We start from the raw sequence: 27,197 nt of genomic DNA, 5'->3' as shown, positions 1-27,197 counted from the left end.
TATATACAAAATTCTGTTTTTCTGGTACAACCGTGTGTCGCTAGCTGAAAGGTCCAGCCTGAGGACACAAGCTGCATGTTGCACAGACACACAGGGAAGCAGAACACATTACATAGGATGTAAATATTGGACAAGCAATGCATCTAGTATGTTCACCTCTTTATATATAGTAAATAAAACACATGGTGTTGATGGAGTGTTTGTATGTTGTTCGCCAGGATGTTGCGTTAACTCACTCTATAGATTAAAGTTTTTTAATTCTATCACCTTTTTTTGGTAGTGTATTTTTTTAACATGGATTTATCTTTTTTTACATACTCTTATTTGTTTATTAAAGGAAAACATTATATCATTGTAGGGTGCAGACAAGACTTATTTGACCAAGCTGCACCAGGAGTTTGAAAGTCACCCTAACTATATCAAAGGTGATGACAGAAGACGATGGGAGGTGGAGTTTGGTGTCAACCACTATGCAGGTGTGTGTCTGGGCCTCCCCGTGGTCCCTTCCTCTGTTGAAACTTGACTTTACTATGAACCACACATCATGATTTTGTACTGAAGTGTGTTAACCAGGCTCTTGTTTGTCATAACTGTATCTTGGCATGTCACACATTTTGCTGTCAGTAGTATCTCGATATTACCTCTTCAACTTGTGTCAGACTACTTTATTAAGCTTGAGGTGCAGCCATAACAGTCAAAGGTTGGAGTGGTGTTGCTGTAGTGAGGCGTGAGTGTAGGTTAGACGGCCATCTCACCCGTCACTGTCCCCAGGTAAGGTGATCTACACTGTGCAGGGCTTTGTGGACAAGAACAGAGACGCTCAGCAGGACGTCTTCTTTGACCTCATGAGCAAGTCAGAGAACAAATTTATTGCTGACCTAACAAGATTCCAGGTGTGTAATGGATGTCCCTTGTCACTTATACCCAAAATCTGCTGTTTTGATTATTAACTCTTGTAGATATTTGCCCAATATTCAGTTCTGCAAAATTATGTATGTTGGCAGGACTTGCTGGGCTGCACCATAGCAAGGATGGGCACCATTCAGAGCACCATCTCTCGGGGAACCTCCAAAGGCAAGCCCACAGTGTCTGATGCCTTCCGCAATCAACTGCAGGCACTTGTGGATGTTCTTCAAGCAACTAATCCTTGGTTTGTAGCTTTCTTACTTTCCCTTTATTGTTTTTTTTCTGTCTATGTTAGAGTATGGGGAAGATGTTCACCAGAAAATGCAGGCACTGCTTAGGATGAAATAGCATATCAGACACCAGTAGTCAAAGTTTTAAATGTTATAATTACCATATTAAATAATAACACTCATCCTCCTAACCTTTGAACACCAATGCTCACCCTCCTCATTCTCCCTGGCCAGGTATGTGCGGTGCATCAAGCCAAACAAAAACAAGGCAGCAAACTCATATGATGAGTCAATGGTGCTGGACCAGCTGCGCTACCTGGGTATGAATGACATCATCAGGATCCGTAAGGAGGGATTCCCCATTCACATGACTTTTGATGACTTTATTGCCAGGTATTTCTGCCTGAACAGGAGGAAGAGATACCCTGACCCAAAGCAACATGTGTGGTGAGTTCCTGAGATTATGTTTCCTGCATAGTTTAAGCAATGGTGAACTCATCAAAAATACTTAGTAACAGCCTACCAGTCTTTGAGAGAGATAATAGTCATCACTCATACTTTTCTTTCAATATTCCTGTGTGACAATTTTTATTCAATGTGTGAAGGAAAATTAATGAAGGTAACAATAGTAATTCAGATAGCTAGTTGATGCAATGTTTTTGGTAATACTATTTGTTGTTCCTCAGTGACATCATGAAGTCTCTCTCGCTGCCGCCGAAGGAGTGGCAAGTTGGCAAGAGTAAAGTTTTCATTCGACAGAAGGTTTATGAGCCGCTGGAGGACCGTCGGCAGACCACCATTGTTGCTGCAGCAATAAAGATCCAGGCACTGTACCGTATGCACAGACACAGGAAAGGTATGGCACCTCTCTCACTTGACCATAGTCTGAAACATTTCTGTGCTGCACTTTCACTGTTTTCAAAGGCCTCTAGTTGAAGTGACATGGATTTTCAAGGATGTTTCTTTGATTCTAGTGACATGTTAATAAGTTTTTTGCATTATGAACAGGAAAAATTTTCCTTAGAACTCAGCTAATTGTCTCTGTAGTGTTTGAAAATGGTCGTGGCGAAAGAGGAAAGTGTTTCCAAATATGGCGCTTGCTCTCTCTCTCTCTCTCTCTCTCTCTCTCTCTCTCTCTCTCTCTCTCTCTCTCTCTCTCTCTCTCTCTCTCTCTCTCTCTCTCTCTCTCTCTCTCTCTCTCTCTCTCTCTCTCTCTCTCTCTCTCTCAGTGGTGGTAGTGGCTAATTTTTTTGCCCGAATAGAAGAACTGACTAGTGATATATTCCTGCAGAGTACCAGAGGATACATGCAGCATGCCTGATGGTGCAGAACTACTACCGTGGCTGGAAACTCCGCCTACAGTTTATCAGAAAGAGGAGAGCCATCATCATCATCCAGTCCAATGTGCGAGGAATGTTTGCTAGAGAGGTAAGGAGAGACAGATTTTTGTTATGCGCTACAGGTTCCTTTGGCTCTGATGTCTGGAGTTAGCTTGTAAGAAGAGATTTATAAAATATCTTGCAAATTGAGATTGATTTTCCTCTTTGTCATGATTTATAAAAGGTTGCCAATGCACTGCGAGAGATGAAGCGCATTGAGGAAGAGCAGAGAAGGCGGGAACGTTTGGAGGAGGAGAGGAGACAGAGGGAAGAGGAGGCACAGAAGATGGCAGCAGAGGATGAAGCTAAGAAGCAGGAGCTGGAGGAAGCACAGAGGTATGTTTGTATTTGTGTTTGTGTATATACAGTTTGTAAGACAGGAACATTACAGTGGCAAAGGTTACGTTGTTGTTTTGGTGCTGAATATGCAACAGACATAAGAGTTTGTTGTAGTGTGATCTTAGTGGTGAATATGATTTTACATTTGTGGGGAATTGACTTCATGTGTGATTTGTGTTACCATCATCATTTTCATCATCAGATTTGTTTCCTGCTCCTGAAAAATAACTTTAAATACTTTGACAAAACTGAGAGGCTTCAGGACATTCCTCTCCACAGCTTTCAGCTTCATGTTGCTTGAATTGCCTGACCAGACTGGTTTTATCTTATGTGCAGGATTATTAACCAATCACAGTTCAAGAATGATGTGCATATTAATATGTATATGTATAACCTAATCTTGCTTCAAGAATCAGTTAGAAGAAATTGTTGAGCATTGGAGAGTTGAGTGAACATATGAGGGTGGAAGGGCATGATAGAAGGTAGACAAAATAGAAGGAAGTGGAGGTGGGGGATCCATTGTGGTTATCCCAAATGAGACCAATCAAAATAACTTAAAAATTAAAAAGTACATTTCCGATTTTATGAAATATGTGTTGCATAAATTTTCCTCTGGCTGAGGAAAACTGAAATAAATGGAAGTCATAACTTTTGGTTGATTCAGGACAAAAGAAGCTGAGGGTAGAATTAGGAAAGTTTGTGCATGACAGACGTTAACTATAGACTTTGCAAAATATGAAGTCAATGTTGTCTTTCAAAGGAGTTCCACCACTAGTATTTTGTCAATTTCAGCCTAACACTTATCACTCTGCTTCATACATCACCTGTTTAGCATTTCTGAGTCACTGAATGGCTGTGTATGTCTTACTGATACATTAAACAAGCTGGACAGAAGAGCAATGAATCATCTTGTGTAAAAATGATATCTGACATGTTTCCTTTGCTCTGATGCATGTATCACTTCATTGTTTGTTTGTCAGCATGAGCTGAGATGGAGAGACTCAGTTATTCAGCTGCTAACAACAGGCCTCACAAGTCTGTGGGATTACTGGCAGTTCTAAACATGGCAGGGCTCCTGGGCTTGCTTATATTACTATTAATACCTCTACCTGCTTGATGCCTACTTATCTGAATATTTTAACTGTCCATGATTTTTATCCTGCTTGAAGAGAATCTGACTAGAATTATATCATTTCATTGCTTGGTCTTATGATTAAGTGACATATGTACTACTGATTGATTTATTCACAATAACTTTTGGTACAGCAAGCAGTTCTTATTATTCAGTTGAATTTATTATGCATTGGAAATATTACCACATTCTAGATTTCTTTCTCAAACAAGACTTACATGAGATTGCTTGGTACTGTTTTGCTTGATCTGCTTTGTGCTTCCCTTTCAAGCCAACAGTATGATGGTCTGGCAGCAGTTGGTGAAGGGTAAGTACACCAAGAGTTTGTCATACTTCTTGTCTCACATTTCCCTTGTCTGTTACTCTCAGCATTATCTTGGTGGCTTTGTTCTTTGGGTAACACTTCTGTCTTATGTTAACTATCAGCAGGTGAGTGGTGTCGGTCTGTCTCTATCCTCTGAGCTTTAGTCTTGTGGCTCACTCTTATTTGGGAGTACATGCTGAGTAAGGTGATCTTTGGTGAGCTTTATTACCATTAACTTCTGGAGGCAATAATGGTGTGGCAGTGATGTGTTCCTCTTTCTCACTAATATGAAGGGAAGCATGAGGTGTAGCATCCATTATGATCTCACTAACACATGTTCTCTAGGTTGCCTTCATAGTTGATATAAACAAATGCACAGGTTCAGGTTATACTTGAATGCATATCATGGACTTCATTTAACATTTATTCCAGATATTACTGGCCATTGATGTATAAAGAACTCCATTATGAATATTTATTTTGTAAGGCATTTAGTAATTATTCTGATATGTGTAGAGTGTGCATGCATTACACTAGTTTACTTAATACATGTTTGGCTTACTTTATATTCCTTTACTGCTTCAGAAAAGTGGAAGAGGAATTGGCAACCTTGTCCAACATCGCAGACACAGTCAACCCTCACCTGGCGGCCTCCATGACCACTAACCCAGATGATGCCTCGCAGGGCTCAGGGGAAGGTGTGGACCTGGACAACCTTTTCTCCTTCCTCTCCAACATGGAATCAGAAAGACATGTGCTGGATGAGATCCATCGTCAAATGGACGACTTGACAGACACTTTTGATGTGGAGGTCAGTCTCTGGTAAACTCCTGTAATTCCACCTTCCTGTGACTCAAACTCTTTCAAGGAGGAGGTTTCTTCTTTTGCTTCAAGTAAGAAGTGTTAGTAATGAAAGACTTTCCCCTTCAGATTAAAGCACTGAACCAACGTGATGAGGATGAAAAGAGGGAAGGCAGCCTGCCTCCCCCACCAGGCTCAGATATTTTAGACCTTTCCCAGTTGCCACCACCTCCAGGAGAACAGCCACTCCCTCCACCACCTGCTGTTGTCTTACATCCTCCTGCCCTGCCTGGTGGAGAAAGTGCACCTACTCAACCACCTCAGGAGAATGGAGAGACCCTTCCTCCTCCTCCACCTCAGGTACTCAGTGTGGAGTGATTGTTTTCTTGTTGTAGTGTGATGTTACAAAATGTGATTAGTCTCAGTTATCTTACTTTTTCATTAGAAATAAGAGATAAAAATTATTATGTGAGGATTCACCATCTCTGCATCTGTCTTCTGTTGGTAGTCTACAGGTCTGGTGAAGGTGATTCCACACCACAGCACTGCCCACCATATTTCACATCAGAACACACACACACACACACACACACACACACACACACACACACACACACACACACACACACACACACACACACACACACACATACTTTGTGAGTGCCAATTTGGTTTTAGAAAAGGGCGTTCATGCACGACAAACCTGATATGTTACTATTCGAGGGTGATAGATGTAATACAGGAAAGAGATGGTTGGGCTGATGGAATATATCTGGATTTAAAAAAGGCCTTTGATAAGGTACCACACCGGAGACTGATCTGGAAACTTGAAATGGTAGGAGGAGTGCATGGCAGTTTACTAAAATGGATGGAAGACTTTTTGGTAGGAAGAGAAATGAGAACAATAATTAAGGACAGACCATCAGAATGGGGCTTGGTGGAGAGTGGAGTTCCACAGGGATCAGTGTTGGCACCAGTAATGTTCGCGGTCTACATAAATGACATGGTGGATGGGGTGTCCAGTTATGTGAGCCTATTTGCAGACGATGCAAAATTGTTAAGAAAAGTGAGATGTGACAAAGATTGCGAACTACTCCAGGAAGACTTGGACAGAATATGGAAATGGAGCTGTACATGGCAAATGGAGTTCAACACGACAAAATGCAAGAAATTAGAGTTTGGCAAGAGTGAAAGAAGAATCAGGAGTATGTACAAGATAGGAAATGAAGACATAAAACCAGTCATGAAGAAAAAGACCTTGGGGTGACAATTACCAATGACCTATCGCCAGAGAGACATATAAACAAAATAATTGGAGAAGTATTGAACTTATTGAGGAACATAAGAGTGGCGTTCGTATATTTAGATGAAGAAATGATGAAGAAAATAATTACTGCAATGATAAGACCAAGGCTTGAATATGCAACAATACAGTGGGCTCGAACTTAAAGAAACACATAAGGAAACTAGAGAAAGTACAGAGGGCTGCAACAAAATGGTGCCTGACTTAAGAGATTTGACTTATGAAGACAGACTGAACAGAATGCAACTTCCGACCCTGGAAAACAGAAGAGAAAGGGGAGACCTGATAGCAATATACAGAGTGATGATTGGCATGGAAAAAATGGATAGGGAAGATCTGTGTATGTGGAATGAAAGAATGTCGAGAGGGCATGGGAAAAAACTAAAAATGGCCACTTATAGGAGAGATGTGAAAAAATATAGCTTCCCTCATAGAAGGGTGGAAGCATGGAATAGTTTAGACGTGGAAGTGGTCAACGCAAGGAATATTCATGATTTTAAGAAAAAGCTGGACATTAGTAGATATGGAGACGGGACAGTACGAGCATAGCTCTTTTCCCGTATGTTACAATTAGGTAAATACACACACACACACACACACACACACACACACACACACACACACACACACACACACACACACACACACACACACACACACACACACACACACACACACACACCCAGTAGCTCAGTGGTTAGAGGGCTAGCTTCACAAGCCAGAGGACTGGGGTTCGATTCCCCGGCCGGGTGGAGATATTTGGGTGTGTCTCCTTTCACGTGTAGCCCCTGTTCACCTAGCAGTGAGTAGGTGCGGGATGTAAATCGAGGAGTTGTGACCTTGTTGTCCCGGTGTGTGGTGTGTGCCTGGTCTCAGGCTTATCCGAAGATCGGAAATAATGAGCTCTGAGCTCGTTCCGTAGGGTAACGTCTGGCTGTCTCGTCAGATACTGCAGCAGATCAAACAGTGAAACACACACACACACACACACACACACACACACACACACACACACACACACACACACACACACACACACACACACACACACACACACACACACACATTAAGGAATGTCAAAGTAACACCAAACACCTCAAAATGCTTACAGTTACTAGTGTCTCTTGCCTTTTAGCCACCAAAGACCATTTTCCTGAAGCATATCCATACTTATATCAACTACTACTACTACTACTACTATATCTAAGACTTTATAACTTGTTGCTCCAGGTCAATGGATTCCATGAAGAGGAGAAACCAAAAGAGCCCATCTACGAGACCATCCCTGTGGGCTTGTCAGGGGCACAGACTCGACGGGAACCCAACTATGTGTCTGGTCCACCCCCTGCTGGTGAGTCTCAGGCAACAAAGGACACATGCCCTCCTAGAGACTTGGTTGTGTGTTGTTCAAAGCTGCTATGTGAGACAGAAGCTTTTGAGTGATTAGAGGCAAAAGGATAGTATGATATTACTGTAATTTGAGATTTGCAATGGTTACGGTTACACTTTTTTTTTTTGTAAAGTTTATATTATTTAGAATTGCATTGTTCTTTGTGCTTGATGTCTTAGAAATTTTAGTGCATATCTTTTTCTTTATGTATTTTATTTTCTTACAGTAATGTTTTGAAAGTTAATCAAAAATAGAAATGCTCACCATTTCAATTATGTTAAAACTTCTGCTTCAGGTCCTCCTCCAGCACCGCCAGAAGAGGCTGTTGAACTTCGCCGGCCTCGAGAGGCTGCTCCACCTCCTCACTGGGATGCCTCAGGAGAGCAGCGGCGGCGCAAACCATCGGGACAACGCCGCACCTCACGCTCACCCTCAGCACACAGTCCATGTCCCACACGACCCAGCACCAGGAGTCCTGCGGTAAGTCTGTGAAACACACACACACACGGAAAGAAGTTACAACAAAAATTCAATAGAAAATGCAAGGATGCGTTGAAATTTTTCAGCAGACATCTTTTAAAAGCTCAGGGTTTGTATTGATAGAATCAAATTCTTGTGGCAGCCTCGAGCAAACAGTCGCAACAACGGTGTGGTGGAAGATCCGGAGCGGGTGGAGCGCAGGAAGCAGCGAGTGGAGCGGAAGCTGCATGAACTGGAGGAGCTTGGAGAGAATAAGGAAAATGAAAATCAAAACCACTTTGATATGATTGAGTTTGCTGAGAAATTCTTCAACAATCATGAAAGATCTCCTGAAGGTGGGTGTTCCTTTGCCTTGTTTTCTATGTATTCTTACTCATATATATAGTGTGTGTATATATATACACAATCATACAGTATATACACAATCAGAATCTATCATGATATTGATATTAACTGCATTTAATGTCTGTTTGAGCAGCATGCAGAACATGTAAGAACATGTAATATAATTGTCCTAACTGCATTCCTCACAGGAACCTTGATGTCAACTCTCACCCGCAAGCGATCCACTGCTGAATATTTACCTAAGTATGAGTTAATCACATACTCCCGTGCCTCCATCATCCCCACCTCCCATGTCCACCTGTATGACCCTGAAAACATCACCCTTGCCTGCACCATCTTCAGGGTTAGTCACGTCTTGTTCTGACATGAGTACAAGTATGTGCAGTGTTAATAAGAGTGGCATTAATGTCTATATTGTGCTTTGTCAAGAGTGTGCATTCCCTGATTAACTTGCCTCTTTGTTGCAGGATTTGTGCAAGTATTGCCGAGGGGAGTTGAAGCCAGATCAGGAAATCGTCACCATCCAGACCATCATCGGTCATGGGCTGGAGCGAGAGGAGCTGAGGAATGAAATCTTTGTGCAGTGCATGAGACAAGTGACCAACAACCCTAGCACTGAGTCTCTGGAGCGACTGTGGCTCATGCTGTGCCTCTGTGTGGTGGCCTTCCAGCCCAGCAAACTCCTGCACAAAGTGAGTTCTTTTACTTTCCCAACATCATTCTGCAAATATTCCTATACTAGTCTGTCTGAAATTCAATATTTTTTTTCTTTATTTAGGTAGTCTTTTGCAATGCTTTTTTTTTTTATTATTCTATTAGTTTATTTCTAATTTAACATATGATACTTTGAATATTGCAGTACTTTGTTAGTTTCCTGCAAAAGAACCTAAGTCTAGAGGGGAAGCTGAAGCAATATGTTCAGTGGTGTCTAGAGAACTGTAAAAACACCAAGGTATCCAGCAGACAGCTTCCTCCCTCCTCTGTGGAAATTGCTGCCATGAAGAAGCTGGGGACTATTGTGTGTAGGTAAGTTACTGCATGAGTTACCTATATTGAGGTGGAGACGTTACTATAGTGGTGTTTTCTTCATCGATTTGTCATTATCTAGACATTATGTATCTGCAACAGAGCTATGATAGAGTTCCACAGGACTACAGTAGCCTGGTTTCCCCTCCTGAAGTCTGATTTGCTCACAGGTTCTTCTTCTTGGATGGTCGGACAAAAGCTATTGATGTTCATCCCCGAGACACAGCAGGGGATGCCATGCAGAAGCTGGCTGACCGCCTTGGCCTGTCTGGGTTAGAAGGCTGGGCCATATATGAGTCTGGATCTGAAGGAGACAAGCATGTCAAGAGTCATGAATATCTCTATGATGTCATATCCTCCTGGGAGATGTAAGTAATAGTAACGGTACCGCTAGAAAACCCTTTATACCTTTATGACATTTATGCGAGAGAAGATTCACCAGAGACATTTAGGTGCAATATGTAGCAACCAAAACTCATGTGCATTATATTTTTCTGTACAGAAAGCAGCAGAAGGCAACGGGTTCAGGGACACACAGCTCCAGCACCAAGCGCACATCACAGACTGTCAGTGCTGGTGAGAACAGATTTGTGTTCCGCAAACGTTTGTTCCGCAACCCTCGTGAAATCCCAAGTGATCCAGTTCAAGTCAACCTTCTCTATGCCCAAGCAGTTTACTCTGTTGTGCGGGTGAGTATGTTGTGCTGGATGTCATTATTCTTTATCATAATTCATCTTCCTTATCACTTTCAATCATTGACTTCTACTTAGCAACTGAGACAAGTGGCTTCATCACTGGCCTTGTAACACTGTCCCCTTATGTATACTTTGCTCAGTATTCTCAATCATTCTTTTCTTTTCTGGTAAACTCTGGAACTTCTCCCTATGACATGAGTTCTTTCAAGAGGAGGTTTTTAGGACTTCCTCCAACTTTAGATGACACTATTGGACTTTCCTTTGTGACTGGCAATGATCTGTGTTGCTCTTTCAGGCGGATGATTTCCCTATCAACGAGAAGGTGGCGCTGCAGCTGGCAGGTTTGCAGGCACAGGTGGCTCTGGGTGATCCACAAGATGGCAAGACAGAGTTCTATGCTGACGTGCAACTCTACCTCCCTAATCGCATTGCCCAAACCAAAAAACAAGCTGAGTGGGTGAGTCATCTGACTTGCATTGCTCCCATGTGTGGCTGCTGCAAACATTTGATTTACCTCTTCCTGCAACTTGTATTTAAAACTATTGGCACATCTTTAGATATTATTGCTTTTTCTAATTCCTATTTTTTACAATATGACATCACTGTTTATGTATTTAAAAATTATCATAACTCCAAAGAATTATTACCATTCCCCAGTATAATATTGGATATTTATCAGATATTGATTATTGTGCAATTTTAGTACCAAGTACATATGTTACTGGCACAGATATTGATATTTGTTTGTGGTGATCCCTTAGGTGCCAATCCTTGCTCAAGCCCACAAGCAGTATGGGACAGGGAAAACAGATATTGTGGCAAAAGTGTGGTACCTGACATGTGTGATGCAGTTCCCACTGTATGGCACCACCATGTTCCAAGTGTCTTACCGGGGCTACTGGTCCTACGGCAACACGCTCATCCTGGGTGTCAACTGTGATGGCATTGCTATGATCAAACCTGACGACAAATTTATTTTATACGAATACAGATATTGTGACATAGAATCTATCTTCCTAGATCCCAGGTAAAACTTGGTAATCTCCTGTGTTTATTGAAATACTTCATACCTGTTGTTTGTTTTCTTATGAGAATACTTGACATGATTCTGAATGTAAGACTGAAACCAAGTATTTTTCCAGCGACAACTTCATCACCATCAACCTTCTACGAACGTTACCAGATGCTCACAAATGTTTTGTCTTTGAGACAAAGGAGAAGCAAGAAATTGGTTTCCTAATTGCCAGTTACTCTCCCTTGCTAGCATCTTGGATCAAAGACATGGACTCAAACAAGAAGGTTCGTATTCACAACACAGAATTCACTTTTCCTTTGAATATTTTCTGAATATTTTCCAAATCATACCTTCATGAGTAATCTTTTGAGATGGAATGGTTAAATTCTTACTTGTTTGTAAGTGATCCTGAGTTATTAATGTCATGTACAAAGAAAATCTCGTCTTTTGATATTCATGGGACTAAACAGGTGCTGAGATATTGAGTATTTGCCGTATCTCAGAGAGTATTGATGTTGGCATGATATATTGTTGTGGTGGCAGGTGAAGCAGATCACAGGTGAGGACCGTGCCAGGCTTTACTACCACCTGGTGCACAGCCGACGCCAGATAATTGACTCCAACATGCTCAAGAAACCTGTGGATCAGGGCGGGAACTTTATTGTCAGCACACTGAGAAGGTAACGGTTCACAAACTTCATGGATGAAAGTGAAGATAATTCTCAACTTACAGACATTTAGTTTATGATTTTCCAAGTTACATATAACTAGGAAATTAATTTCAACATAAATATTGTGATTCACCACAGTAACATAATTTACTGATGTGGCCCCTTGTCTCTGTCACTCATGAGATAATTTGAATGTTGATTCTTTCTGGCCAGATTAAACAAGCAAAAACTAGACAAACTCCGCCAGGATTATGGGGAAAACTCAGAGACATACAAGGGCTTCCACCACATGTTCTGGGCCTTCTCCAAGACTCCCCTCACTCAGACCATCAGCAAGATCCCATCACCTGAGGTAGAGCAGCAGGCACTCCAGATATCCCTTGCCATACTGACTTATGCTGGTCTCAACCCCAATGGTAAGTGTAAGTATGCCAATGAAATTTGTTGACTCTGATTTGTCATGCTCTGAAATTGATATGGATTGAATGAATTAGCCTCGAGAGGCTGTCACTGGGGATTGATTGCTGGCCAGACACTCAAGATAAAATGCAACTCTAACAAATTACTAATCAGGTCTTTTGTGATTACCAAGATTTGAGTGAATTCTGATTGGCTGTCACAGTAGATTTTCATACTACATGAATTCTTTTACATTTCTTTTGCTTCCCTTTATTCCTCATTTAATTTTAATCCTTGATTTCTCTCAAATTGCTTTCTTTGCTTCTTCTTTTTTCATTCATATTTCTCATTCCATTTTTGATATTTCTTCTTTTGTTTTTCCAGCATTTCCATTGTCCACCACATCATGTTTTTATTTCAACAACCCTTGTTTCATTGGCAACTACTTCCTTTACTATATCCTTAGTACCAGTTTGTTCTGAATATCACTTTTGATACTTTTATTCCTTCACACAGCTGAGACGGCAGCAACGAGTGACGACCAGCAGCTGAACATGGTGCAAGGAATAGTAGAGCAGTGCATGAAGAGAGATATTCTTCTCAATGAAACCTACCTCCAGCTCATCAAACAGACCACTGACCACCCAGGTGTGTGTGTGGTGTGTGTGGGTGTTTAGTTTTATTTTCCTATTTGTTTACAGAGACTGTGTTGTTATGCATCTGTATTTGCCTAGCTCACTGTATGTGGTCCCATTAGTAGCCGGGAATCATTTATCATTTATTCATCTTTTATGTATATCATTTGAATCATAAGAAGCACTCAGAGATTTTTAGTTATAGTTGCAAGTTTCTTTGGTTTTGTAAAAAGGTTACATTCCTTTTTATTAGATGCAAACATGAAAACTTTAACCAAACTGAAGAAAAACTTATCACACTTTTTTCTTCTTTTGCAGATCCAAATTCAAGAGTCAACCTAAGACATTGGTCCTTGTTGACACTGTTCTGCTCAGTTATTCCCCCAACAGACAAAAATGTGAGGAAGTACCTCCGTGCTCACCTTCAGCGGTGCTCCACTGATTATGTGTCTGAGGAGGGGAAGTACGCTCGTTATGCTGAGAAGGTGAGGCAGATGCAGGTGTACTCAGGAAGTATTATAACACATGGCTTCTCTCTTCTTCCTGTAAACTGTTATCTACAGATGCATTATATTCCTTTATGTTGTAAGTTAATAAAGAAAATATAAATTGGGAGGAACCACAGACTTACTATGAGTAAAACCATGCAATGCATGTAATGATGTCTTGATGACATGCTGAGTGAAGTATTGTTGTTGTCAGTGTCTGCTGAAAGCGCTCAACAACCGGCGCCGGCAGTGGACTCCCTCCAAGCAGGAGATCCTGTGCACCATCAACAGGCGGCCCATCTATGCACGCTTTCACTTCATGGATGGACAGTTCCACTCCCTCGAGTTTGACGCCTCAGCGACAGCAGGTGACGTCGTGGAGCTCATCAGGCACAAGATTGGCTTGAAGGACACCGCCAAAGGTATTCATTCACGAAAATTCTTGTTCTTGTAGGATGTGGAGCTACAAGATGTCTTACAGAGACTTTATTAGCATACATTAGTTAGAGAGAGTGTGATTATCAGTGGATGCCTATTTTTGAGATGGACTTTACAAATATGTGAATATCTTTTCTTAGATATCTTGTTTCTTTAAAGCAATGAACCCCATCTTGGTACAAAACTTATATTGTTCTCACTGAAAACTTAATGACTATTTTTTGTTGTTTCTGGGTGCAGGATACGCCATCTATGAGATGTTGGGAACCACTGAGCGATGCATCCCAATGGAGGAAGTTTTAGCTGATGTCATGTCTCGATGGGAGCGTTACCGACTGTCCTCTGCAGCCTCCTTGCACCAGCACCACCACATCTTCCTCTTTAAGGTAAGCAGTGTGGCAAGAAATACCAATATACCACTGTACTTGCACCTCTGTGTAACTTTAGTGTGCCAATCATTGATTTCTTACTCTGAAGGAAGGAGACTGAGGAACAGACCAGTAAACCATGATAGAAAACAGCATTATGTGTTACCATTGTAAAGTGAAAGTGCTTGAGCATCAGTCCATCTCATTAAGGTGCAACAATTTTTTTTTCTCTATATATTTTATCTAAGTATCTGATTTCTGTTTCATTACAAAAGTTTCCATTTATTTATGTTTTAGCATATCCTCTTTGCATTCTTCATTACCATCCATCTTTTTCACATAATCCTTCACAAAATACATTGATTAAGCAGGAGGAATAATGTGTTGTGCATCTTTCCACCCACCAGAAACACTTGCTGCTGGAGTCCTGGATGGATCTGACTGACAATGTGGAAAAGGAGTTGCTCTACTTCCAGGTCCTATACACTCTCAGGGCAGACAAGTTCCCTGTGAAACAAGTGGAGGCTGTGAGTCATCCTTATGCTCCTCATTGGTGTTCCTAATATAAGCAGGAAGCATCTAAGAAATCAATGTTTATATAGGAAGTGGAAAACATTCCTCTTATAATTAAAAAGCTGTTAGACATTATTTAGAATGTAATTGTAAACTATGTAACATTTCTTTAGGAGTTTAAAGCCATTTACATACTTTAATCTTTACAATGTGTTTGAATGTTTGCACTTCTACACTTAAAACTTTTACAATGAGATCTATGCATGCATCTTACATCTCTCCAGGACAACTTTACCTCAACCATTGTTTTCATGATATAGGTGATGCTTTGTGCACTAAGAGCCCAGATAGAGCTTGGGAACTTCACTGGGGCAAATATGGACTATGGGGAGGTGATTGCCCACACCCTCTCCCCACGGCTCCTGAGCAGCGTGACACACGAGGCTGTAGCGATGCACCACCAGAGTCTCTTCAACATGGACTCACAGGAGGCTAAGCAGGCCTTCCTCAATCTCATCAAGTCGTGGCCCTTGCACCGTGCCACCATTTTTGATGTGACTGTAAGTTTTAGCTGTGTAGTGACAGTGCTGCTGTGTTGAGTGATTCCATTCCTCTATTTATCTCATTTTACTGTAGTATATAGAATTGGGTCATCTGATGCTGATAAATGCACAAATACATGTGATGGTAATAATGAGAATCTGTTATCATTTCACTAACTTGAATGATATAATCTTGCAGCAATCTTTTACCTCAAATTGGCCCAAAGTACTCTGGTTGGCCATTGATGAAAATGGCGTGCACCTTCTAGAACACCGTTCTCGTAATGTCCTCTGCACTTATGAGTATGACTATATCCTCAACTACTCTGCCTCCATCACCTCCCTCATGATCATCACTGGCTCCACTCGCAAGCAGAGCAAGATCATCCTCAACACAACTCAGGTAAAGACAGTTGGACAAGGATGGAGGAAGAATATTAGAGACAAGAATGAAGGAGGACAATTACAATTGAAGGATTGTATTTCTGTTACTTTTTTTCAGTACATTTTGATGGTATCTATAATCATGATCATGGTGAAATGTGTATTTGACTATTCAAAGATAAACTGATTAGCAGTGACATGAGGATGATTTTGTAACAATATGTTCTTATATATGAAAATAAAGACATGGGGTTGTGAAATGCATGAGGAAGATAACATAGAAGAGATTATCTTTCTTACAATGTCTGTGTTATACTAAAACTCATCCGTACCTACCCATAGGACGTTGGCCATGTCTGCCGTGAGACTATGCCAAATCTCCAATAAAAACAAACTACTCACTGTCCTGCAGTCATCTGACGCTTCCCGTCATACACTGTCTTGCGCAGCCAGACCAAGGAATTCATATTCCGCCTTAATAGATATTTCTTGCAAGAGAAAGCAAATCGGGCAACACTCTTACCTTTAACTCAAGCATGGAACCACTCAATATATTACTCTGTGTTTCTACTCGTATATGACAAATATGTAAATTATTTGTCTCATTTTCATGTATATAACCAGAATCTTTATTGCATTTAATGTACTATATAGCTGCATAGGTATTTGGGTCTCTTCTGACTTCTTTTAGTAAAGTAGAGAACGATCATCACTCCGTTTTCTTTGAAGAAGGTACTGGTATAGCAGTGGCAACATCGCACCCAAGAGGAGCCACACCTTGTGGGTAGCTACGGATGAGTTCTACTATAGTACTATTATATTAACACACTGAATTCAGATTCTCTCTAAGATGTATTCAGATGTTGATTTATGAATGATTCAACTTTCAGTGTTGCTGCTCCACATTCCTATAACAATGACTAAATTAAGTTTATTACCAAAGCTAATTTTGTAGAGTGGTAAGAGAAGAAATGTGAAAAGAATTACTTGTTAATTATTCCTTTCGTCGTTTCAGGCCTTCATGATTGCCACCTTAATAAAAGATTATGCAGAAGTCTTGAGGGATGCCATTGGGAGCACCACAGTGACCAGTGGGCCTCCGTCAGGCTTGATGGCTATCCCGGTGGCGCAGGACGGGGCTCCACCTCCTGAGCCGCGCCGCTCTCGGCCCCCAAGCATTATGGCTCGGCCACCACCCACACTCACCGAGGAGGTTGTCACTCAGTAGGGCAGTGAGTGGCTGAGTGGCTCTCAAAGCAAAAGAAATGTGATCTGATAACAATTGTGCTGTGTTATATTTTGTATTTTATTTTCTGATTAGCTCTTAGGAAAATTTTAATAAATTTTTCAATTCTTCAGGGAAGGGAAGGAAGGCAAGTGTCAGGGTAAAATCATACTATCGAAAAATTATTGGGAATGTGACAGTGCAGTATTTGACAGGTTTTGCATTTATCTACCTTGCTACATATGTATAATGGTGTTCAGTATACTCTGCACTGGACTGTAATTACCTCCAGGAATATAAATTATATTTATCAGTAGATACAGAGCGCAAATGTTCTTTAGATATCCTACATGATATGCTTATTTTTCTGTAATAAATCTGCTTTTCATTTCCATCATGTTACCCAGAATCTATTATAAGTGTTTGTTGAGAGGTTCATCACTATAGTCTCCCCATAGAATAAGAGTCAGAGTGAGTCTGTAAGTGTTTGGCAGGATGACCTTTGGTCACCTCCTGGGGCTGCTGCTGCTGTTGCTGTGAGAAGCTGGCAGTACTTGGCTCCTCACTTTTGCTCACTCACTTGCTCAAGAGCTTAACATACAGGCCGGGGCTCGCCTTTGTTCTCTAAAGACAATGGCTGAAGTCCCCTGTTAAAAAAGTGTTGTGCCAAGAATTTGGCTCTAATTATTTCTGTGTTAATATTTTTTATTAGAAAGCAAGTGCTTTTAAGGATGAGTGTAAACCATGATGACAGAATCTTTTCATGACTTTAGTTAAGTTGATAAGTGCTTATTTTATATCAGTATTTCTTATGTTGTATTGATTCATGTTCATAGAATTTTTATTTTAAAATTGTTTCTAATTTAGTTTATTCATAATTCCATCAAAACACTGCCTTCATCCTCATGATATGTTTATGTCATGCTTAGTTGATGCACTTTAAGTTTTGTATGTATTTTAACCAACAGTTTCAAACCTAATTTTTAAAATATTCTTCTGGTGCTAACTATTTGTTGATTGTTCTTAATGTGTGATGCAAAAATGGGTATCTAAGTTTGGAGAGTTTGCATGTCTTAAAAGTTTCTGTGGGCACTTATAGCTAGACCTTTAGTAGTCTGGAGTAGAGAAGCATTTGTACTGATATTTATAACTTCATAAAGACCTATTGTGAATGAAACTAGTGGCTATCACCATCATTATGAATAGTCAGGAAAAAAAAGAGAAAGTGATCATCTCCCACCATCAGGAGAGTATGGTGGTGGTGGTGACGGTGGTGGTGGTGGAGGAGCCTGTAGCCAGCAGGAACCTATCACAAGCTCTGCTGCTTGAGGGTGTGTGGAGCAGCAGGTGCTGATCTAATCAATATGTACAGGTAATAATGAGGGGAAAAGACAGATACAATCACCATCTTGTTTATGCTAGTCGTCTTGTACTTCCTCCTTCTGTTAAGGACATTACTAGTTTAAGTGATGAGATTTTTTTCCCTTCTCTTTTTCTTCTTTCTCTTTTTCCTTTACTTAAAGAATGTTTGAAAAGTTGAGTGCATGTGTGTGTGTGTGTGTGTGTGTGTGCGCTCGTGCACACATGTATGTGTTTGTCTTTTATCATACTTACACTAATTTTTTTTGTGTGTGTATGTGCGTGTGATGCTAATGATCAAAGATTTTATGTGTTTCTTCTCACCACATACTAGTGTGTATATAATGTAAAAAGTGACAAAAGGATTATTACTTATAAAGAATGGATTGTAGACTAGGTTTGCCTTTAACTAAAAAGTATTACAGGACAGGAATCATGTCCAACATGTTATTATGTAATTATAGATATATTTTTTGCTTTGTTAGTTTTTATTCTCACAAACAAATACAAATGAACGCAATCAACAGTTGTATTCAGGGGCTACACTCACTTGTTTGCTTTGTACATTTTTGTAACAACTATTTTGGAAACAATGAATATGTGATCATGCTTGGTCTAGATTTGCTTTTATTATTATTATTATTATATTATTATTATTATTATTATTATTATTATTATTATTACTATTACAGTGCTTTCAGTCCTACTCTCTCTATACGTACATGCATGCTGATATATTAAATGCTCAACACTGAACTAAATTAGGGTTAAGACACAAACATTTTGAAAATGTGATATTTGAGCATTAATGATTTTTTCATATTCTTTTCTTTTTGTTGATAAAAGTAAACAGTCAAAAGAAAAAGACAGTAAACTGAGAGTGAAAATGAGATAGTCCTTAAAAATTACTATTGCATTTCCTTTTTCTTTATCTTTCTTGATATGTAAAAACTGGAAGTTTAAGAAGAAAAGACAGTCAGCTGAGAATGAAAGTGAAAGAAATTATGTGCTTTCTTTTCTTTTATTTATTTATTTTTATTTATTTTTTTTTTTTCAAGATACAAAATAAAAAAAAAATATTGTTGTAAATGTTTGAGAAGCCAAGACAGTCAGTTGAGGATTTCCTTCACGTGACCTGCCTGTGTAGACTAACCAGTTTGTGTGTCTTCTTGAATGGTTGCTGGTGACCCTGTGTGTGTGCTGGCCCTGTCTTGTATCTGTCCTCACCATGTGGTCTCTGTAGTGGCACAAAAGAAAGGAGTAAGTGGCTCATTTTAAGCTATACATATTCCAGATTGTAAGATTCGGTATTTATGTGCACACCACCAAATACAAAAGATCAGTTTGTGTTTATATATAAAAAGAAATTGTGATACCTCAGCATTTTAAGAAATATGTGTGCTGTTTGAAGCACAAAGATGCATTATAGATATTAACAGTATTTGATTCTCATGCCTTTTGTACTTAACATTTTTACCAAAGACTCACCAGGTATGTAAATGTGTGTGTGTGTGTGTGTGTGTGTGTGTGTGTGTGTGTGTGTGTGTGTGTGTGTGTGTGTGTGTGTGTGTGTGTGTGTGTGTGTGTGTGTGTGTGTGTGTGTGTGTGTGTGTGTGTGTGTGTGTGTGTGTGTCTGGCCTGCCACAAACATCTTGATCTCCCCTGCGCTTCTCCATGACTCGGTTGTGGTCTCTTCCTTGGCTCACTCGGCTTGACAGCGCTGGAAGAAAATGAGGAGTTGTTTTATGATTTGTGTTCCATGAAAGCAATGTGTACTGTTGTATTATTCATAGTGGTGGCAGAAGCAAATGAGGAGTTGCTATTGTATTTTTGTTCTATGGAGAAAATCTAAACCAAACTTTTTATTTATGGTAATGACAAAAGAAAATGAATTATTATTTGTGTTCCTTGAAGAAAATGTGAATGTACAGCATCTTTTACTCATGATGGTGTCAAAAGAAAATTAGGACTCATGATTATGTTGTGTTTGTAAAGAAAAGTGCATCAGTATCTGATAGTCAGTTTTCTACAATTTACTGATGGTAACAGGATAAACAAGGAGTCACTTATATGTATCACACAAAGAAAACATGTATGTACTAGTATTGAAGGGTTTCTTCCTTTTTTCTTTATTTCAGGTGTATATTATGAGGAGATGCAATAAGAAGTGTCATAATATAACAATGGTAATAAAGACAATGTAGAGAAGTGGCCAATGGAGCTGCTTGACTAATTATGTTAACTCTTATTCCTTCATTGCAAAATGTTCAATATGTATTCCTTGTGTTCAGACCTACTGACTCCTTCATAGTGGTGTCCCAACAGTGAAGGAAATGTTTAACTCTTCCCTGTGGGTCTAGAAAGTTTTGTACAATCCATGCAATTCCAAGTTTATTTCTGACTATGTAAAATGCATACTGTAATTTTTTCCATGAGTTGTTTTGTAGTCTGATGTGTTTGAGAATTCTTCCAGTTAGGGTGAAAGCAAGGCACGGTGGATTGGACAAATGTGCTGCAAAAAAAAGTATTGTTCATTTCTGATGTTGGTGTGAGACTTTTAATTAGCTTTTATAAATATTGTCAGTGATATGTCAAATGTTATTTCTACACAAATATATAACAATGATGCTCTGTAATTGTCTGTCAAATGGAACCTTTTTGGCTAATGGTTAAAGCTGATGAGTGGGTGATGAAAAATGGAAGTGAAAAAATTCTCTCTCTCTCTCTCTCTCTCTAGTCTCGACCACTTTCACATATCCAAATACCGAGGTAAGTTTCTTATCTATTTATTATTATTATTATTATTATTGTTATTATTATTTTATTTATTTATTTGTTTATTTATTCAATATTATTATTATTATTTTTTTTTTTTTTCCCAATATTATTCACCAAACATAGTGCCTCAGATTATGGCAGGCAACTTGAAAACCATGCTATGAACTTCTAACCTCCGAAGGAAACAGGATCAGACATGCTCCTTAATTATTACTTATTGTAGGATCAGATATACTTATTAACTTGAAGGATATAAGTTGGAGATTAAGAAGCCAATTCATCTTTAATTTCAGCATGCTATTTATTTATCATTTGCTTTTTGATATTTACAAGTGAATTTTTCTTAATTTTAGTTACATTTTTTTTATTTATTTGGTTTTGTTGTTATTTAGTTTGGTTTTGCCTTTTTTTTTTAACCGGATGTAGTTTGATAAAAGAGACACTCGATATATTTGGTATTTGCTGGTGAGTTTATGTTTATTTATTTATTTTCCTAGTTATGATACTTATTTGTTTGTTTTTTCATGATCTATCAGTTCAAGATTTTTTTCAACTTTCTAACTCTTGATAGTTTGATGAAAATTGATTTCCCATGTGGTATTTAAAAGTGAGTTTATGTTTATCTTTTTAGTCATGTTATATACCTATTTATTTATATTATTTAGTTTATTTATGTCAAGAAAATTTCATATTTAGTATTTACAAATGAGCTTAATTTTAATACCCTCTTTCTCATAACGACACGTCAAGAGAGAGAGAGAGAGAGTGATGTGAATTTCTGAGGAAGATGGCGAGGAGACGAAAAAAGCTGTGTAAATGCTCCCAATATTTCTTGTATTTTCTCAGTTCCAGGGGTAGGTAGGGCCATTTTAAAGTACCACAGTTATACCAAGGTGATTCAAGTATACATGAGTGGCGTGTGAGTGGAGGTGTGTAGCGGGACTGTGTTAATATGAGCGAGTTAATTTAGTATGCTGTAAGGAAAGGGAGTGTTGTCAGTTGTATTTCGAAGCTTCAAAGATTTTTTTCTTTTTATGTGTGTGTTCTTAGTTTTCTTTGTTTTATTTCTTGTTTGTTTTCATATGTATTGTAACCTAACTTAACCAACCAAGCTAAGTATAATTTTCTTCTCTCTCTCTCTCTCTCTCTCGATGCGTTCCGTCTGACTCAAGACGACGGAAAGAGTTGACAGAAGAGTAAAAAGACGACGGAAATCGCCTGAGACGACGGAAAAGTGCTAGTGTGACGCCGCCTTAACTGTCAATAAAGAAATATACGTACATTCTTTTGGAGAGGCGCCACAATGTGGAGCACCTCCAGTCAAAGGAAGGCAGGCACCAGGCAGGAGGGGATAGGGGGAGTGTGTGGCGTGAGGATAACAAGCAGTTAGCAGCCTCTTGTTCCATGTCCCTGTGCGAAAGTATGGCAAGAAAACAAATTGATTGCGGTATATAATTAATCTCCCACCAATCTCATCTCTTTCTTAGCGCTGAAATGTGTCTCAGTGAGCACAAAGTTATTATTATTATTTTTTTTTTTTATAGTGTGATCTTATAGTGTGGTGTGGATGTGAGGGCGTGAGGTGGGAGTGTGTCAGCCAAAGGACGGTTCAAACAAATCGTATTTTTACCACTACTCTTATTGCATTATCATCCCTCGCCTCTGATCCTATTCATTACTTACGGCGTTACCAGGCAACAATGAGCCCTTACTCCAGGGGATAATATCTCGCTTCGGTAAGGGGGACCTGGACACACACCTTTCTTAATTAACTTTATCTATCCTCTCTTATTTTCCATCTATTCTGACTATCGCTGTCTTTCTTCTCTCGTCTGTTTTTCCTTTTTTTTTTTTTTTTTTTTTACTTTTCCATCTTTCCATTCATATTTCTATCATCTCGATTCTTATTTAGTGTATATATTTTCTTTCTTTCTATACCTTCTATATTCTCTTTACTTGCATCTATCTTGTTTCTATTGATATTTCTCACTAGTGTTCTGAATTTCATATTACTTTGTTTTAATACAGTAACATGTGAATGTTCGGGTGTGGTGTGGATGAGCAAGTGAGCAAGCTGGCATTGGGAGCCGAGCGGGGAGGCAGCACGGCATGTGTAGGCTACATGAGGCTAGCCAAGATGTATGAATATTGTACTGTACTTATGCTATGGAATGGTTTTGTTACTGTAAAGCATACTTAAGAAAGATAAAAATATGGCTGATTTCCTTGTGTATAAGTTTCCGGTGTATGTGAGTGTGTGTAACTGTGTATGGTGGGTGGATGGTTGAGCGAGGTGTGGGTGCAGGCTGCAGACTGGGGCACATGACGTGGAGCCTGTGGTGACCGGTGACTTGTGAGGAGGTGACTGGTTCACTCTGGTATTTACACGACTGCCGAGGGAATAATACATAAGGTTCAGTCTTAGCCGCTCACGAGGGAAAATACTTTAGCACTCTCGAGGGAATATACATACTGTAAGGTTCAGTCTAGCCAAGTTAGTTATTAAAGATCTAATCGGACACCGGAATTCTGTTTCAAGGTAAGAAGGACTGCTAATCAAGTCATTTTACATTGTTGTGCTTCAAAACGATAAAATTCATAAAAAAAAAACAAGCCTGTATAAAGACAAAGTAAAAGTAACAAAAACGTGTTATTTTAGTAGTTTTCATTTTTTTTTTTTTTTGCACCAAAATACAGAAATACAGGCAGAACGCATGAATACAGACTATTTGTTTAAGGAACTGAAATGTCAAAATGTGGTTATTTTGGTGTTTTCCAGCATTTTATGCACAAAAACTCAAAAAATGCAAACAAACCACTATATATGTTAAAACGTCGCATTTAAGTGATTTTAAGGTGTTTTATGAAAAAAACCTTTTTCATAATCTTTTTTAACAAATATAGTGTTTTGCCTGCATTTCTGAGTTTTGGTGCATAAAACGCTGGAAAACACCAGAATAACCAATTTTTTGACATATTTAAGTTCCTTAAACAAATAGTGTGTAATCATGCGTTTTGCCTGCATTTCTGTATTTTGGTGCAAAAAAAGCTGAAAACTACTAAAATAACACGTTTTTCTTACTTTTATTTTGGTTTCTCTATAGTGTGTGTGTGTGTGTGTGTGTGTGTGTGACTTCGACGAAGTCACACAGACTCTTAAAGAAGATTATAAGACTATCATGAGATATAAGGAGAATGTTGTCAGGAAAATAATCAATGCGCAATTAGCTATCACTTTCAATGAGAGAGAGAGAGAGTTGTAGGTCTGAGAGGCGCGAGAACTCTGCGTCACTGGGAGTGTGCGTGGCGGACCATATACCGCACACCATACACCACAATTTGCTGTCTTTCACTCTGTCACAACACACACCATACACCACAATTTGCTTTCTTTCTCTCTGTCATCACACACCACATTGCTCTCTTTCCCTCTATCACCACATACACCATACACCACAATTTGCTCTCTTTCACTCTATCACCACACACACCACTGTCACCACACCATACACCAACTGGTAGCTTCCACTCTCACCACACACACACCACTGTCACCACATCACCACACACACACACACACACACACACACACACACACACACACACACCACAGTGCTCTCTTCCACTCTATCACCACACACACCACACACATTTTGTATTTTGTATTTTTTTTTTTTTTTTTTTTTTTTCATTATTTGTTTGTGTTCTTTTTTATTTGTTTTGAATGTCGTGATTTGTAATGTCGATATTTTGTCACTCATCTCTCACTGTTTATAATGTTTGTTTTTAATTATCGTGTTATTTTTGTTGTTGTTTTTTTATTTTATTGTGTATTCCTTAATTAGATTTATATAATATTATGTGTGGTGAATGTTGAGTTTTGGTAATGTCGACATTTTGAAGTTCGTCCCCACGGCTGCTTGTATATTCAAATAGATTAAAACCATAAAAACAATTAGTATTCCACACAAAATTCCCAGATCACTTTCAAATACTGAGAATTTAATACAAGCAAGGACTTAGTATTGGAATTTATTGTGTTGTGAATGTTGAGTTTAGTAATGTCGAGAAGAGAGTCAATTCCTTGAGAGAGCCACACTTGATGATGGCGTCGGTACCTCCTGCCAAGACACAAGGTTGACCTAACTGGAGTGCCGTTATATTTTCAGCCTGTATAGAGGTAACAGTGCCGTGACAGAGGTGGTGGAGGTTATTAATGCACCAAGGAACAGGTGTGTAAGGTGTGGCAGTGGTGTTGATAAGGGATTAGTGTGTAAGGAGGGAAAGAAGTGTGGTGGGCCGAGTGTGCACGTCTGCTCCTTGTCAACAAACGGTGGTGATGGCCGTGTGGTGTTTGGTGTTGCTTATACACCCCATAAACACACTGAAACACCCCGCAACATGCCCATTTACACCCAAACACCCACACACACAAAGTGAAGTGATGACATTCCCGACAGCACCAGCGGCAAGACAAGAGAGCAATGCAACTCTTCACCACGACTCTCCACAACGCCTCACCATCATTTATTCCAGGTATTTCTAAGGCCACTCTCTTATTTGTAGGTTTTCTTTGCATATGAGAGTGAAAACAGTGCCCAAATGTTGAAAAGGTGATGGGTATAACGAGCAGTGTTCAGTATTACCAGCTATTATTTGCTTCTTTGACTCACCGTAAGCCAAACATGTGTCAGATTTCACCCTCTACTGTAGCATTGCATGTTTCCTGGGTAAGTTTTCTCGATGGGGCTTAATTTTGATGTGGTGAGATAATAAATGCAACATAAGGATTATGGAGCCCGCGCTGCAGTGTTCCCGGATGTTACCTCCCGCCCGGCCCCCGCCCGTCCCCCCGAGCTCCTTCCCCGTCCCCCCCGTGGTAACCTGCGGGTTCCAATACTTTTTGATATATTCTCTAAAAATAATAATACGCTTCCATGATGTGTTTTTATGGTTTCTCTAAATATTTCGTTGTGTTTGAAGTGTGTTCCGCGCCTGTGTTTGGTAAATATGTGGCGTTTAGTGGTGTTTTATAGCTTAAATATGAGCTGCCATAACCTTCAAAATTTCCCATCTCTCAATTTCATTTTTTTAATTTCGAGGTGTGACTGGGCCTTTGTGGTATCAAAGAATTGTGTGTACTTTTTTAAGCGTGAAATCAATCCATTGAGTGAAATATGTGGACTTTGAAGTGGTGTTTTGTCCCGTTTAACGTAAGTTTTATTTTTTCGATTTTATTTGTTTACGTTTCTGTTTGACGGTCAAACTCGTTGTAGAATGCCTTAAAAGAAAGCTCAGACTCTGTAGAATGTGTTAGAATACTCGCCAAGTGAAAATAGGTTGACTTTACAAGAGTTTTTAATGAGTTTAGAGTTTAATGGTTTTGTTTTACATAAATGCTCTTTCACTCGTTCACTTCTGGTTTTAGGTCAGTGTTGGATGCCTGAGAAGAGAGTTTACATTGTCTAATATTTTTCGAAATATATATTAAGTCGAAATGGCTGGACGTTTTGGCAGCGTTATAAGTGGAAATGTTTATATACATTTTATATACTTGATTTAGACAGTTTTTTAAAACTACTTAAGTAGGAGATGTTTTGATGTTTTGGATATTAATTAAAGTATGTATCAAGTCATAAAAAAGTAAGCATTCGGCCTTGGCTTCGTTTTTTCTTGAAGTCATTTTTAAAATTATTTACGTAATTCAGCCGAGTCAGTCACCACTGTTCCCGCGCTCTTGATGACGTCACAGCCAAGGTGGTGACTCATCATAGCGAAGACCGGCGTCCCTCCCTCCCTACCGCCCAGTTCGTCGATATTTTGCCTAATATCTAGTGATTTCTACGTGTTTTCCCATGTTTCTTGGCTCAGGTGTGTAGATATTAGTAGCAGAAGGAAGAAGGAAGGAGAAATAAAAGAGGGTGAGGAGGAAGGAAGGAGAAAGGGAGGAATAAGTGGAGGAGCAGGCAAGCCACAATAGGTGCGCTCCCTACACTTCCTCAATATTTTGCCTAATATCTCGTGTTTTCTAAGTGTTTTGGTGTGTTTCTAG

General features: G+C 39.4%; 1 protein-coding gene across 4 annotated transcripts in view; it reads left to right on the top strand.

Moving 5' to 3' along the window:
- LOC123507664 (unconventional myosin-X-like) overlaps positions 1 to 21,003 on the top strand; it is an 86,008-nt gene extending 65,005 nt beyond the window's left edge. The window contains exons 10-40 of one of the 4 annotated variants that reach the window (XM_045260767.1): positions 359 to 476; positions 772 to 893; positions 1,005 to 1,150; positions 1,371 to 1,583; positions 1,823 to 1,992; positions 2,428 to 2,564; positions 2,700 to 2,851; positions 4,258 to 4,293; positions 4,876 to 5,101; positions 5,221 to 5,451; positions 7,625 to 7,745; positions 8,080 to 8,264; positions 8,407 to 8,599; positions 8,798 to 8,952; positions 9,077 to 9,301; positions 9,469 to 9,635; positions 9,806 to 10,003; positions 10,138 to 10,324; positions 10,626 to 10,787; positions 11,092 to 11,357; positions 11,473 to 11,629; positions 11,889 to 12,025; positions 12,230 to 12,432; positions 12,932 to 13,063; positions 13,369 to 13,535; positions 13,753 to 13,960; positions 14,217 to 14,362; positions 14,752 to 14,871; positions 15,178 to 15,417; positions 15,599 to 15,802; positions 16,799 to 21,003. In XM_045260767.1, coding sequence (XP_045116702.1) covers positions 359 to 476; positions 772 to 893; positions 1,005 to 1,150; positions 1,371 to 1,583; positions 1,823 to 1,992; positions 2,428 to 2,564; positions 2,700 to 2,851; positions 4,258 to 4,293; positions 4,876 to 5,101; positions 5,221 to 5,451; positions 7,625 to 7,745; positions 8,080 to 8,264; positions 8,407 to 8,599; positions 8,798 to 8,952; positions 9,077 to 9,301; positions 9,469 to 9,635; positions 9,806 to 10,003; positions 10,138 to 10,324; positions 10,626 to 10,787; positions 11,092 to 11,357; positions 11,473 to 11,629; positions 11,889 to 12,025; positions 12,230 to 12,432; positions 12,932 to 13,063; positions 13,369 to 13,535; positions 13,753 to 13,960; positions 14,217 to 14,362; positions 14,752 to 14,871; positions 15,178 to 15,417; positions 15,599 to 15,802; positions 16,799 to 17,011 — 5,337 coding nt within the window. In that variant the 3' untranslated portion in view covers positions 17,012 to 21,003. Of the gene's footprint in view, positions 1 to 358; positions 477 to 771; positions 894 to 1,004; positions 1,151 to 1,370; positions 1,584 to 1,822; positions 1,993 to 2,427; positions 2,565 to 2,699; positions 2,852 to 4,257; positions 4,294 to 4,875; positions 5,102 to 5,220; positions 5,452 to 7,624; positions 7,746 to 8,079; positions 8,265 to 8,406; positions 8,600 to 8,797; positions 8,953 to 9,076; positions 9,302 to 9,468; positions 9,636 to 9,805; positions 10,004 to 10,137; positions 10,325 to 10,625; positions 10,788 to 11,091; positions 11,358 to 11,472; positions 11,630 to 11,888; positions 12,026 to 12,229; positions 12,439 to 12,931; positions 13,064 to 13,368; positions 13,536 to 13,752; positions 13,961 to 14,216; positions 14,363 to 14,751; positions 14,872 to 15,177; positions 15,418 to 15,598; positions 15,803 to 16,798 lie in introns of all 4 variants that reach the window. The other 3 variants (XM_045260766.1, XM_045260769.1, XM_045260768.1) reach the window with 3 other exon arrangements.
- The last annotated feature ends 6,194 nt before the right edge of the window (positions 21,004 to 27,197 follow it).

This window comes from Portunus trituberculatus, chromosome 23 (genome assembly GCF_017591435.1).
Source record: "Portunus trituberculatus isolate SZX2019 chromosome 23, ASM1759143v1, whole genome shotgun sequence".
In the NCBI taxonomy this organism is placed as follows: Eukaryota; Metazoa; Arthropoda; class Malacostraca; order Decapoda; family Portunidae; genus Portunus; species Portunus trituberculatus.
Note: the sequence above shows the minus strand (reverse complement) of the source record. Positions and strands in the feature narration are given on the sequence as shown.